The sequence below is a fragment of the Condylostylus longicornis genome, unplaced genomic scaffold (genome assembly GCF_029603195.1).
Source record: "Condylostylus longicornis isolate FDR11 unplaced genomic scaffold, ASM2960319v2 ptg000040l, whole genome shotgun sequence".
NCBI classification, from domain to species: Eukaryota; Metazoa; Arthropoda; class Insecta; order Diptera; family Dolichopodidae; genus Condylostylus; species Condylostylus longicornis.
In genome coordinates this window covers 5,809,555-5,823,674 of record NW_026578009.1, presented here as the reverse complement: position 1 = coordinate 5,823,674, position 14,120 = coordinate 5,809,555, and the positions used below count along the sequence as shown (strand labels likewise).

Genomic DNA, 14,120 nt, shown 5'->3' with positions numbered 1-14,120 from the left:
AAACGGTGGATTGTTAAAACCATATGAGTTCTTCATTTAAAATTTTTTTAAGAAAAGTATGTATAGATAGGAAACCCTTTCGAACGAGAAAAATAGAGTCTTGTTCAATTCTTAAAAAACTTTATTAAACTTTAAGACAGAAATAAAAAATATTCTGATTTTTTGACAGAAAGTTGTTTATCATCTTTCAGTTCAGCAAAGTTTAGTACTTTAAAATTTATTTTTTATAGTTAGTTAAATTATTTTTTTGAAAAAAAAGTTTTTGAAAATTTAAATAATTTTAATTTAATTTATTACATTATTCGCAAAAAATGAATGCTCATATCCCAAGAGCAATCTAAAAATTATAAATTTATAATTCCTTAATTATTTATTCCTTTAAATTTATTTTTAATTATTTATTTTTCGGTTATTTTTTTCCTTTAATTAAATCTTATACACTTTGAAATATACATACATAGATATACCTTGCAAGAAAAAATTAATTTGACAGGAGAGAATCGTTGATTTTCATAGTTGTTGTCAACCTGAAATATTTTTTTTTTGAGAGGAGAGAATAAGAAAAATAGACTATATTACCAAATTATTAAACTAAAACATCGATGATTCTAAATTGCTCTTTACTGTGTCAAAAATGTAATTGTGTCAAATCTTTTTTATACACATACGAGAATTTAACGAAAATTTGACTTATCTCAAATAGCTGAATTGCGGCGTCAAGTCAAAATCATTTAATATTTCAATGGCGGTAATGGCGGTATATTGAGTACGTCACGGTTTTGTCTACTAGAAAGTAATTAGTAAAATTTATGTGAAAATTTTGCCGTTTAATAAATATAATTATAGTTAATTATACAAATTTGTTACTCTGTAAGTTATATAACTAAAAAAATCGCTATAATTAATTTAATATAAATTATTTGTTAAATCTTACAAGTGACATCATCAATTTTGTCTGGGCTCTAGCAAGCTCTACAATAAAAAAAAAGATTATCTAAAGCAAATGAATAATTGATATTAATTTCAAAATATCATCACATTGAAAATAAGTAATTTTTAATTAAGTGATAATGTGTTTAACAAATTATGAAATTTTTCACAAAGTGAAAGTTTATCATATAAGAAGGGTACCCCAGCTAATATCCTGTAATCGAGTTTGAAAAGAAAATGTCGATAATGGCGAAATTATCGATATAAAATCCTATTAGCACTTAAAAAGCTGTAATTGAATTCAAATTTAAAGATTAGTTTCGGATGAGTATTAAAAAAAACTATTTCAATCTGAAAATAACACGTAAAAAAAGTTTGCCATGCTGGCTATTTGATGATCTTGATCTTAGGGTTATCTGTAACATTAAAAAAAAGGTTGTTAACCTTTCTTTTTAATTTCTCCGAGGCTTCTAAAAGAATTTTTTTTATAAAGTGTAGCAAAATAACTTTTAATTATTTTAATATTTTTATATTACTTTATAAAGTTGTAGTTGCATTATACACGAGCTCATTTTTCTCGTATACACAAACTATGAATATATGTAGATAAGTATGTAGGAAATGTAGAGGAGTAAATTTTTATAGAATCATTAAATATAAATTATAAATGGTAATTGAAAAAATGGTTATTTCTTTTTGTTAATAGTGTAAAATTTTTAATATGCAGAAATGTGTTCAAATTTATTAGATTCCTGTTTAAGAATAGGTAGACAGGTAGGAACCTAGAAAACTCATAAAAGAAAGACTGATGACATTGAAAGTACATAATTAATTGCGAATTTCCAGAAAATTTTAATTTTCTAATTGAGCTAGTAACATTTGCAGAACAAAAATGAATTTCTTTATTGATAAGATAATTTTCTGCTTGTATTTCAGTTGAACAAAAAAACAAGTGTTTTAGTCATTTCCAATTTTTAAAGTATTTCAAAAGCTTTTTCACATATATTTGTTTTACTTGTTTTAAAGTAACATGCATTTTTGTAGTTTTCTTCCCATTTCAACTTTTATCTCCTTAGTGTCAAATTTTGTATAAATTCCTAAGAATTAATGTTTAACTGACGTGGTAAAAATTTAAGAAAAAGTTATTGGCGTTTAATAATTTTGAAATTACTCATTCTTCATATGAGATGAATATATAGTACAGATGTGTGCATTGAAATACATGTAGGTAGGTAGGTACCTATCTTATGTATGTAAAATAAAACGAGTTCTAATCCGGTAAATAAACTCTACGATTAAAATATATATACATTTATATGTACGTATTTTTTTGCTCTTTTTTTATCACTCGTTTTCGTGAAGAAAATCTGATTTTCAAATCACTTGTTTAAAATGATTTTGTGTGGGGGTTTCTTATATGTATATTTTTTGGCAACTTTTTTTTTTATGTGCGTGTAAGAATATGTTTATTTGTACCCAATTATAGGCTTAGGAAGTAGGTTTAATAAAGTAAGCATCAATTTTTTAGGGATAAAAACCGTTTTGTGATTTTGGCTAACCAATTCTATACTTAAAGAACTTACTATTTTCATAAGACTTTGTTTAATATTATTATTGTGTTTTTTTTCTTTTAGATTCAATATCTTGTCTTTACAACAAGTTTTAACAATAGAAAATTCCTTTATTGTACCAACTTTTGCATTTTACCAACTTGATTTTCTTTAGTCAAATTTTTATTTTTTTTATGTTAAAATTTGTTTTTAATACAATTGCGAATTCTTTATTTAATTAAGGAGAGAGTATTTTGAAAGCTGTGAAGTAATAAATTATTAAAGAAAAATTAATTTAATTATGCAAATATGGATTACCACGTAATCATTGTTATTGCCTGTGTTTTTCTTGCTTCGTTATTCTCTATTTTGTTTATCAATAAGTTTTTCAAAAACAAAACGTATGAAGAAGCGGCGGCAGAAAAGAAAGCTTTAGTTGAAAAACTCTATCCGACTAAAGTAAATTCGAAAAAAATTCGAAAGTTTGGTGTCAAGAAGGAATTCAAAAAGGATAAAAAACGCCCATCAGTAAAAGATTCTACAGCAGAAAACGACTTACAGGATAGTGAAGATATTGAGGAAGAAGAGAGTCCGTCTGTAGAAAGTAGTCCTGGACATATTATAAAATCAAAACCCCATGTTGATTTTTCACAAAACCAAGAAAATCTAAACGATCAAACTACTAATGATCCAAAAGGTACCTTAATAATTAATTCACATAATTTGTTTTATATATTTACTTAAATTTTTGTAGGAAATAAATCTCAAAATAAAAAGAAAACTATAAAAACTGGTATTTTGGTAAACAAAAATGAAACAAGCCCTGTTCAAGAAAATAATCCAATTGAAAATATAAATCACTTTGAAAAACAACATCCCAAAGATGTTATAGAATTAAAAAAACAGCATAAGGATGAACAAAATATGATGCAAGCCAATGATGGTAAAAATTCAAAAAATTCAAAAGACACTGGAAAGAAAGCAAATAAAAAGAAAGAGAGTATTGAAACGATAACCGAACCGCAGATTATTCTGGCTAAAGAGGTTAAAATTACGGAAGTGAAAGCTGCAACTCCCGCTGTTATGCTTACGAATTCCGCAGCAAAAACGGAATCACCGAAAAGCCAAGGGAACAAGAAAGCATCGAATACCACTAAATCAAAAAATAATATGAAAGAATTATCTATAATTGACAAAATTGGCCAAAATGATGTTATAGGAGTCAATTATCTCATTCAGCTATTTGCTAAAGCAGAGCTTAACAGAAATGACATTCAAATTTTAATTGACTTTTTATTAAATAAGCAGCAAGATACAGCTGCAGTTGCACATGAATGGTCGGACGATATGGTGACCAAGTTGCGTAAGCAATTAACAGAAAAAGAAAAGGCACTTCAAGAAGAAATTGAGGCATCAGCTGGCATTCAAGCTAAATTAAAAGACCTCAGAGCTGAAATCAATTCCGAGAGGGCTCAATTTAATGCTAATATTAAAGCATATACAGAGGAACTGCAAGCTAAAAAAAATGAAATTGTCCTTTTGACATCTGATATACAAAGTTTAAATGATAAATTGCAAGTGGAGCGTCAACAATTTCAAGCAAAATTACGTCATGAAAAACAGGTTGGTTCGCAGGAGCTTGTAGCTCAAATTCAACAAATTAAAGAGCACAATACCATATTGCAAAATGAGGTGGTTCAAAAAAACAGTTATATCAATGATTTGCAAAGAATAACAAATGCATCCCACCAAACAATAGAAGAACATAAACAAAAATTAACTGAACTAAACGAAATCTATCAACAAAAAGTGAGCCAGATACACTCATTAGAAACCGGTTTGGCTGAAGCTAACGAAACTATTCAAAGATTGCAATATGATTTAGAAATGGCGAAAATTTCAGAAAATGAAAAAGAAGGTAGCAAAGTTGAAATAAGAAATTTACAAAATGCACTTGAAACAACAAAATCTGAATTAAATTCTGCTAACATGCAGTTAAGTGAAAGCCAACAAAAAAATATAACTTTAAATAATGAGTTGGAAGAAATAAAAAATCAGTTTAGTTTATTGAATTTAAAATATCAAGAGCATAGTTCTGAGTCGACTATTATGAAAAACTCGGTAGATAATTGTAAAAAAGTTATCGCAGAAAAAGATTCTAAATTGAATGAATTTGAAAGTCAAATAAAGCAATTGCTCAAAAAGGAAGATGATTTAATAAGGCAACTCACTGAACAAAGAGATAAAAATAATGTAAGTATTTCTGATTAAAAAAATTTCTTTAAAAATTTGCTTTTTTAATTTTTTTGAGCAGATTTATTTTTTCTTCAATGTCCACACACCATTATTATTATATAATTCAAATACGCACCATTATTGCTGGCAATTTGAACCATTTTCATGTTTTATCATTTTGTTAGTTCTCTTTCCGTTAAATGTAACGAAAAATTTTGATTAGGAAATTCCGATTAACTTTTAACTTTACAAATAAGACTTCATCTGATTTCCATATGTCATTTTTAAATTTTGCAAGTTATGTTTTATTCTTCTACATAAATATTGTTCAAATACTTATGGTGTAGTAGGAAATTGTTTTCTTTTAATATTTCTTCGAAATTTAATTGTTTTATTTCATTATATTATAATCGGTTTATAGGACTTGCGTACAAAGAATTGGAAATTGAATGAAGCTTTACAAACTGCAGAAGCAAATGCGAAAAAAATAGTGGCTTCTAACATCAAACCCTCTTTAGATAGTTTAGTTGTAAGTTTCTACTTTTTTTGCGTTTTTTTTTTCTCATTTTTATAAAATATTTTTATAGATTACTTTAATTTTTGCTTCTTTTTTCAACCATTAATAATTTAAAGAATTTTTAAAGTCTTCCTACATTTCTTTATGTACTAAACTTTTCAGATTTCATCTATGCAAACTGCCACAGGCACTTCAAGTGGTCATGTTGATCAACAAACTACTCGTGATATATTTCAGAGATTGTTCCCCGACGCTGTGAAAAAACATTCATCAACAGCACTATCAACATCATTTAATGAGTGGGTCGAACAAGTTGTACTAACGCATATAGAGCTAGTAACTGATAATATTCAAAAACAGCAACAAAATCAACATAAAAGCAGTAGTGAAAACCTTAATTCAAATAATAATAATAATCACCATTCTCCACATAATCATAATAGTGTTAGCAGTAATAATAATAATAGCAGTGAAGTTATTAATAGTAAAAATCTTAGTAGCAATAACAGTAATAGAAATATTGTTAGTATTGATAATAATAGCGGTGAATTGTTATCACAAAATATTAAATTAAAAGCACAAATAGAGGAGTTGACAAACATAGTCACCAAAACGGTAAGATCCTGGCAGTTTTTACTAATATTATAATCAATTAGTTGGGTATTTCTAATGAAATGATTTTCATTTAATTATTTTATTTCTAGGAGAGCATGTTAAAACATTTGGAAAATCAAGCACGGGATCAGGATGCTCACTGGCGCAAAATCGTTGAGTCACAGGAAGAAGAAATAAATTTATTAAAGAATGCAAATGGAGAAGTAAATAGTTGATTTCACTACTTTGTATTAAAAAATACAAGTAGCATATTACATTCCAAAATAATTTCTTGCAAATTTCTATCAAATATTGCCTTTTTATGATTTATATTAAAAATTAGTACATTCCCTAACAGAAAAATGCATGGGAATACATTTCTGTGTCAATATTTCCTATATTAACGATTCAATTTTAGACCATTTGTTTAATAAAAATTTAATTATGAAAATATGAATTTCTATACTTGAATATTTTAATAAAAAAAATTTACAAAATTTTTTTCTACGTTTTATACATACTTAATTAGAGAAATACGATTTATTTTATATATTTCGCTTAAGACACCTTGTAGATGTTCAAAATTTGTCAGAAAAGTAATTTGTATATTCTGATAAATTAAATTTTTAGTTGTAATTTCCCTATAAAATTAAATTTATGTTGCTTTAAAATTATGTTTATCTTAATTTAGGGGTATTGAAATATTTAATTTCAATATTTCTAAATTATTTTCCCTGGTTATTTTTTATTTTTTTATACATATGTATAAAATTAATTTTTCACAAAATAAAATAATAACATTAAGTTGTAAACTACTTTTAATAAAAAAAACAAATTAATTGGTAATAACATACACTCTTTTCCATTTTAGGCGATTTAATAATAACCTCTCAAGAGAATGATAAAATGCATCATTGAAAAATGAAGAAAGGAACATGATAAAGAAACGAAAATTTATAAGTTTTTCGTTGTTACTTTTGCCTTCCAAAATTGAAAAAATACAAGAATAAAAATAAAACAAAAAAGCTAAAAATATCATATTAATAATAGTTAAAAAGTAACTGCGACAGTATCCAATAAATTTTTTTTTATATTTGATTAAATAAAATTTATGTTGAAAGTAATAATTTTTTTAATATTTAAGCAATTATAAAAAAAATATATATTTCTCTTTTTCTTTGTTTAAAATAATGTATTTATAAATTTATACATAATCATTTTTTTGGACATTATGTGTTCTATATTATTATACATATATATTTTTTATATACATATTATTTAATCATTTTTTATAGCGATTTTTAATTTTAATTACAATAAATGAGCATATTCAGTTTATTTTTTATTATATTTGTAAACGTTAGTAATTTATAAAATTTATACTGAACTATACATACCACAGGTATTGTTTGTTTTATATTATAATTGGTATAATAATTTCATTTTGACATAAATTATAAAAAAGAAAAAATAAATATGCTGTAATAAGTTTACATATATTCATAAGCAAAATACAGATTTTTTTGTGAAATAAAATAAATGTAATTAAGTAAGAAATGATGTATAAGAAAGGATTATATTTTTCTTCATTTTGAATAAATTATTTTATTTTGTAAAAATTTTATGATACATACATAAATATACATAATTTATACTTTTCATAAATAAACAATCGCAATTCAAATTAATGATGCTATCAGACTTTTGTTTTTTAATTAATATCCTCTTTGTTCGCTATTTCTTCAAATTTGTTACTTAATTTATTTTTTCAATTTTTTTTTTTAGAATTTTGAATTCTGTCATTATGATAATTTTGAACTAGTAAAATAAATTAATAAAATTAATAGAACACTTTTCCATGTTTCATTTTGTAAAGGTTTTCGATAGCATTTAACATTTTTTTTTTCTACTCTCAAATAATTAAAAAAGAAAATCTTTGAGGAATTTATGTATTTGAAGAGAGACATAATGGCATATTTAAAATTACTTTTTATAATGTTAAGCACATTTTATTATATTTTTTTTAATTTAATTATTGATATCAATTTTATATGATTTTATTTTATTTAATAAATTTTTTATTATAAAGTTTTTCGGAAGCGTTAAACTTCAAATGTTTTAAGAAAAAAACAAAGTAAAGTGAGTCAGAAGAGATAAATATATGGTGAAATAAATTAACATGAATATTAACTACTAAATAAGAACGTGGATAAATACTAACAAATCTACTATATAGATTAATATATATATATATATATATTTTTTATAAAATAATTTAAGATTTTTTCGGGGAAAAAACAATGTATTGTAAAACAATTTTTGTCCGTTTTTATGTTTTTAGATATATTTTAAAATTATTGAAGAAAAAGTATGTAATTAAAAAATATTTAGGACAAAAAAGAAATATACAAAAAAGGAAATGAAAAATTGTATTTATTTACTGTGCAATCAATAATTAAAACTCAAAAATTTACTAAATTAAAAAAAAAAAAAAACAAAGGAAATAAACATCTATAACAAATTAATTTTAATAATAAAAAGCAAAAAAAAAAAAATAACGTAAAATAATATGAAAATAGGAACATTAAAATTTGAATTCTTTATTTTTGAAACATAAATGAATAATTAAACTACAAACATACTTATAAAAAATTCAGAGAAAAAAATATTCAGGCTTTTTTTGTTAAAATATTGAATAGTGATACGTATTGTATAACAATATAATAATAATGACAAAATTTGATTTAACAAAAATAATGCATACTCACATTATCAATGCTCCAATTTATGTAATTCTCAAATGCATACATAATTGTCGTGTATAATCAAAATATTGTAAATTTGATGCACTAATATTAAATGAAATATGAAATTTAAAAAAGGAAAATTATGTAATTTGTCTATAAATTATTTAACAAAATAGTGTCTATCAAATTAAGAAATGGAAGCCTGAATATCCTTCAAATATAACTGCATATATGTATATATATATAATATATGTGTATTAGCATATATATATATGTATGTATATATATTTCGACAAAAGCCCATACACACTTTTGAATTAATATTAAAGAGAATTGAATATTTTAATTGATTAAAATAAAGATATTGAAATAAAAATAGTTATTAAAATATTTTTTGTTTTTTTTTTTTTTCCCACTTCAAAACCATGTACCTATTTGAATTTGAATATTTAAGCTACGTATTTGAGTTTCCACTTATGCAGACATCATTGGTTAATCATTTGAGTTAAGATTTGTATATTTGTTTTCAACATAATGAAATTTTTAAATTCATATCCCAGTTTTGAGATATTTATCGACAATTTGTAATTAGTTCATATGACGGATTTAGAAAGTGGACCAAGAACCAAAAAAGCCAAAAAAGAAAAACCTTCTAGTTAATAATTTTATTAACTAGAAGGTTAAATCTTCACATTTGATGCGGGATAAGCTGAGATAAATCTAATTTAAATATGTACATATTTTTTTGTTTTGTTGGTTGAAATTTTTACCAATCATGCTAGTAGACATTTTTTCATTTAAATATAGATTACTTATAAAAGTCGTAAAGTAGTTAAAATAATAGTAATATATGTAGTTGTTCATTACTAAAATATAATTACATCAACTTTTTTTCGTTTATCATTTTATACTAATTAATTGTATATTAATTTTTATTAACATAATAAAAAATATTCCATTTTTACAATTTACTATATTAAAAATATATATGTATGTATATGAACGGGTACGATACTAAATGATTATACATAACATTATTTAAATTTTATTTTAATATTGTTTTAATTAATACTATTCACTTTTTTTATCTAATTGGATTATCATATTGAATGGAAATTTTAATAATTCAGCCACTGAAATACGTTCTTTTGGGTGATGAATTAAACATTTTTTTGCCATCTGAAAAATATCATACATATTAAAATCTGTATTGTATACAAAAAAATTTTTGTTAACCAACATTATTTAGCATAGCAGGATAATACATTGGCAGTTCAGGATATTCTATCACAGTTTTAGGATTTGTTATAGCATTCACCTTCGTGAATATATTTTTTATACGACCAAATGGTGTTTCTTTGTATAACATAAGATATAAAATACATCCCAATGACCAAACATCTGATTTTGTAGAAATCTTTAAAGTTCAAAACATTTAGAATTTATTAGCAAACTTTATACAAATATAACATATATATATCTTAAATTATACATATATTATCTACAAAAAAAAATACTAACTTCTATACATGTGTGTATACTTGATTGTTATCAGATATGATACTTTATGAGGATTTCAAATAAAGAGCTTTAAATATGTACTTAAAGTATGTAAGCAGCAGTAGTTGTAGCTCAGCAAAGAAAAATTAGATATTTAAAAAGAGTAAAACCAAGTTACATTCAAATGTGCAATTAAAATATATAATACATCAATTTTCCCGCAGAATGATAGCCTGCAAATCTTTTTAAAAAAATCTATGCGGAAAATTTTAATAGAAGGACAAACATTAAGCATTGGTGAATTGAAAAAAATGTCTTTTGATTGTTTAACCAGAATCATTAATTACATTTGTGAAGTAGCAAACTAGTCTAGTGGCTTATACAACCGATGTTTCCACGACAAAAAGGACAAAATAATTTGCATCATAAGGCCTACAAAAATTCTACAAATGCTGCTACCAAAAACAAAAGTAATTAAAACGTTCACGTGGTTTAAACGCAAATATGATTTCACGCAAACATATGTGATTTATTTTTCTTAAATCTCGTCATATTATTTGAATAGTAAATAGAAATAGAATTTGTACTATTAAAAATTTAAAGAGATCTACTAGTAATTTTTTCAAGGTTTCTAAATTTTACCAGAAATGAATCAAAATGTAAATACGAAAAAAAGAAAATAATTAATACATACCTTAATTTTTGGTTGATCGTTTTTCGAAGGGCTATTATCTGATGATATGTCAATTAAAGCCTCAGGACTAATATAATTATATGTTCCTGCTTGTGAAAATTTTATAATGCTAGTAGAATCTATTGCAATATTACTGGCAATTCCGAAATCAATCAATTTTAATCTTCCATTAACTACTAAGAAATTCGCTGGTTTCAGATCGGAATGAATAATACCTGTCAACAACATAATATTATAAACTAAATTTTTTTGCTTAAAATAATATATTAAGTCTAGATACCATTTTCATGAATATAATTGACAGATTGAAGCATCTGGTACCAATAATTAACTAAAACATATAAGGGTAAATGGGTTTCATAACTTTGAAGAGTTTTGTGCAAATCTGAGTCTCCCTTTTCCATCACCATATAAAGTTTACATTCTTTAGGAAGATGCTCACTAAAAAATAAAAAAAATATTTTGCAATTCTTTCCAATATTAAAATTTTAATTTAACAAGTAAATTAATTGTTTTTATTGAAGTAAACGCCCTAGTAGTCGAACGATTAAAAATTATTCCAATTTTAATTAGATTCTTGATTCATATACACAGTAAATGGATTCCACTAAAATTAGTTTTGAATAATAGTGTTTTATATATAAAAAAAAATTTATGTGATTTGACAATATTTTAGTTAGTTATAATCTGGTACTCATAATTTAATTCAACACACATTGAAATAAATTACTAAAGAAGCAAAATATGCAATTGCAATTTTTAAAGCAAATTATAATTAATTAAAAAAAGTAAAATTAAAAAAAAATATAAATCTTAATTATTTTTCCGAAAGAAGTACATACAATATGCATTTAAAGTCATACGATTTGAGGGCAAAGATCACATCTAATAACAATCTAATAAAATTGCGGAGAAGCAAAGGAATTTTTGGAAGAAAATTTTTGAAAACTGACACTACAGCCAAATGTGAAACAGGAGTTTATTAAATATACTAAAATATTTATTTCCCTAATAAAATACATAATTATGTAGTTTCCTTAAACTTTGCTAATTTATCAAATTTCACACCATTATCGGCGAATGATTTTATTCAATAGTTTCAAGATACAATTATCAAAAATGGCATTATGAACCTTTCTGGGAGCGAATGGCTAAGTGATTTAAAACATTTCAAAAAATGGCAAGCGAATTGTTTCACTCGCCAGATACTAAACATTGTGACACAGAGAAATGGAAAAGCTATTACGCCATTACCTTAAAAAGGTTTTTCATTTTTATTACTTCGCCTAATTTGTCACGCAGAACTTTTAACGTATTCAAAAGTTTTAACATGTCTTTCGCTTGAAATTCGGGCAAATTTACTAATTATAATACCAAAAATGTCATTCGTATCGCCGATCATGGTAAGGTTAAATGTTCACCTATTTTTAATTTTGTTTTCATTCGCCTAGTTTGTCACACAGAAAGTTCATCAACAGTTTTGACAGCTCATTCGCTTAAAATTTAGGCGAATTCGCCATCAGGATCCCCATATATATGCTTCTAATGAAGAATTGGTCGACTATTACTACAGGCATTTACCCTATATTATTAACAGAAGCATTAATGATTTGAATTGCTTATGCCAATATTAGCACTGTAAAAAAATGCGAGTGGATTTATAAATTTATTTGAAATGCTAAAATTACTTACTACTCGTATAAATTAACAACGTTGATATTACCCTGAAGCTTTGAAAGCAAACGTGTTTCATTGAGATAACCATCAGCAACAGCTTTTTCTGTTCTTAAATCGACAATCTAAAAAAATTTGTAAAAAAAATAAATTAATTTATTGAAAAGCAATTTTTCTTCTAACAGCCTTAAACTTAATTCTGATTACAATAGATTATGAACTACTTTAAATTAAAATTAATATTGCATTAGCAATTGTAATTTGTTGTAAGGTAACTTGGAAGGAAAAAATATTTTGATTGTATTCATTAAAAATTGCAAGAATAATGAATATCTTGGATTTTTTGAGTAAAATTAATGAATTTAAATGCAGAAACCTTAATAGCACATAAAGAATTCGTGTCCTTCATTTTAGCAGAAAAAACGTTGCTGGAACCTCCAGAACCTAACTTTTTTATTATAAAGTATTGTTTCTTATTTATAATAATCTCCTCGGTATTTTTCGATTGCATTGAAGCTGTACCAACTTCTTCTAACTTTTTCGTTCCTGTCTGATCTGTAGTGAAATTAGGTTTGGATGTTATATCTTTTTTCTCAGGACTTTTTTCTTCCATAATACGCGATTTGACAGATTCATCAAAATCGAGAGAAATATTTGCAGGCAAAGATGAAATCGCAGGTCTAGAAGCTGTGTACGGCGTTTGAAATAATACTTTTTGTAATTTGAATTCATTTGCAGTACTTTTTTGTACGGTGGATGTCAAAAAATTTTTCCTTAAAGGATGCATTTGAAATGAAATTTGAGGTGTTGCAATATCAGATTTTTCGCCAATTTTAAAAGGTGTAGTTTCTTCCACATTATTTATCCTTTGTGTATCAGTTTTAGTTCGTAAAATTTGATTTTTTATTGAACTGGATTTTTTTGGAGAATTTGCCTTAGCTATAATTTCGTTTACATTTTCATCCTCATTACAAATTTTAAAAGTTTTAAAATCATTTTGATTTTTTTTTTCAGAAATTTCTTTTTCCAAAACATTTTCTATTAATGATTTTCCTTGTTTTAAGTTTTGTATGTTTTCGTTTTTCTTTTTTGATGCATTCACACTTAATTTATTGAAATTCATTAAGAAAGAATCTCCATAACCAGTATCAATGTCATTTGAACTTCGTATATTCTTATTTTTACCATAGTATTTATCTTCCATGTAATGTTTATCGCTTGCAGGACTAAACAAAAACGATTCATTCAAGATAGCACAATTTAAACTAAAAATTTTATTTTAAAATAAATAAATATTAAAGTTAAATTACAAAAACCCTTACTTGTCCTGACTTTTTTCATCATCCGAATCAAAATCTAAAATTGACAATTCAGATACTCGTTTGGGGCAGCTAAAAAAAATTGGAATAAAAAAGTGTGTATATAATAAGTTACTGACTTACAATGAATTTTTGGTAGCATCCTTAGCTTCTAAAATATTTGGAACTGTTTTCCTACATAAAGTAAACAATAAATTTACTTATTAATATATACAATACAAAAAAAAACCTTTTAGCTGGTGTTTTATCATTTTCAGAATCTGACTCTAATGGAGGGAGATCCTTTACCCTCTTTGGCAAAAAAAAAGTCATAAAATTTTAATATTATTTTGATTTTTTTAAATAAACAGAAAATTATGT

General features: G+C 24.7%; 2 protein-coding genes across 3 annotated transcripts; one reads left to right on the top strand and one right to left on the bottom strand.

The window, feature by feature from the left end:
• Window positions 1–737: 737 nt before the first annotated feature.
• Window positions 738–7,294, top strand: LOC129609493 (ribosome-binding protein 1). 2 transcript variants are annotated; one of them, XM_055521419.1, is made up of 7 exons: window positions 738–870; window positions 2,565–3,177; window positions 3,235–4,733; window positions 5,137–5,244; window positions 5,395–5,847; window positions 5,937–6,050; window positions 6,698–7,294. In XM_055521419.1, the coding sequence occupies exons 2-7, from the start codon at window positions 2,790–2,792 to the stop codon at window positions 6,704–6,706; spliced, it is 2,571 nt and encodes an 856-aa protein (XP_055377394.1). In that variant the 5' UTR covers window positions 738–870; window positions 2,565–2,789; the 3' UTR covers window positions 6,707–7,294. The 2 variants fall into 2 exon arrangements, with proteins under 2 accessions (XP_055377394.1, XP_055377395.1); XM_055521420.1 differs by lacking the exon at window positions 5,137–5,244 and having other exon boundaries at window positions 6,698–7,293.
• Window positions 7,295–9,626: 2,332 nt separating this feature from the next.
• Window positions 9,627–14,120, bottom strand: LOC129609760 (dual specificity protein kinase Ttk). Its single transcript, XM_055521877.1, is given in 8 exon segments — window positions 9,627–9,752; window positions 9,814–9,990; window positions 10,768–10,982; window positions 11,048–11,208; window positions 12,460–12,566; window positions 12,818–13,706; window positions 13,764–13,934; window positions 13,990–14,120. Coding segments are annotated over 8 exon segments (1,911 nt in total). The 5' UTR covers window positions 14,073–14,120; the 3' UTR covers window positions 9,627–9,644.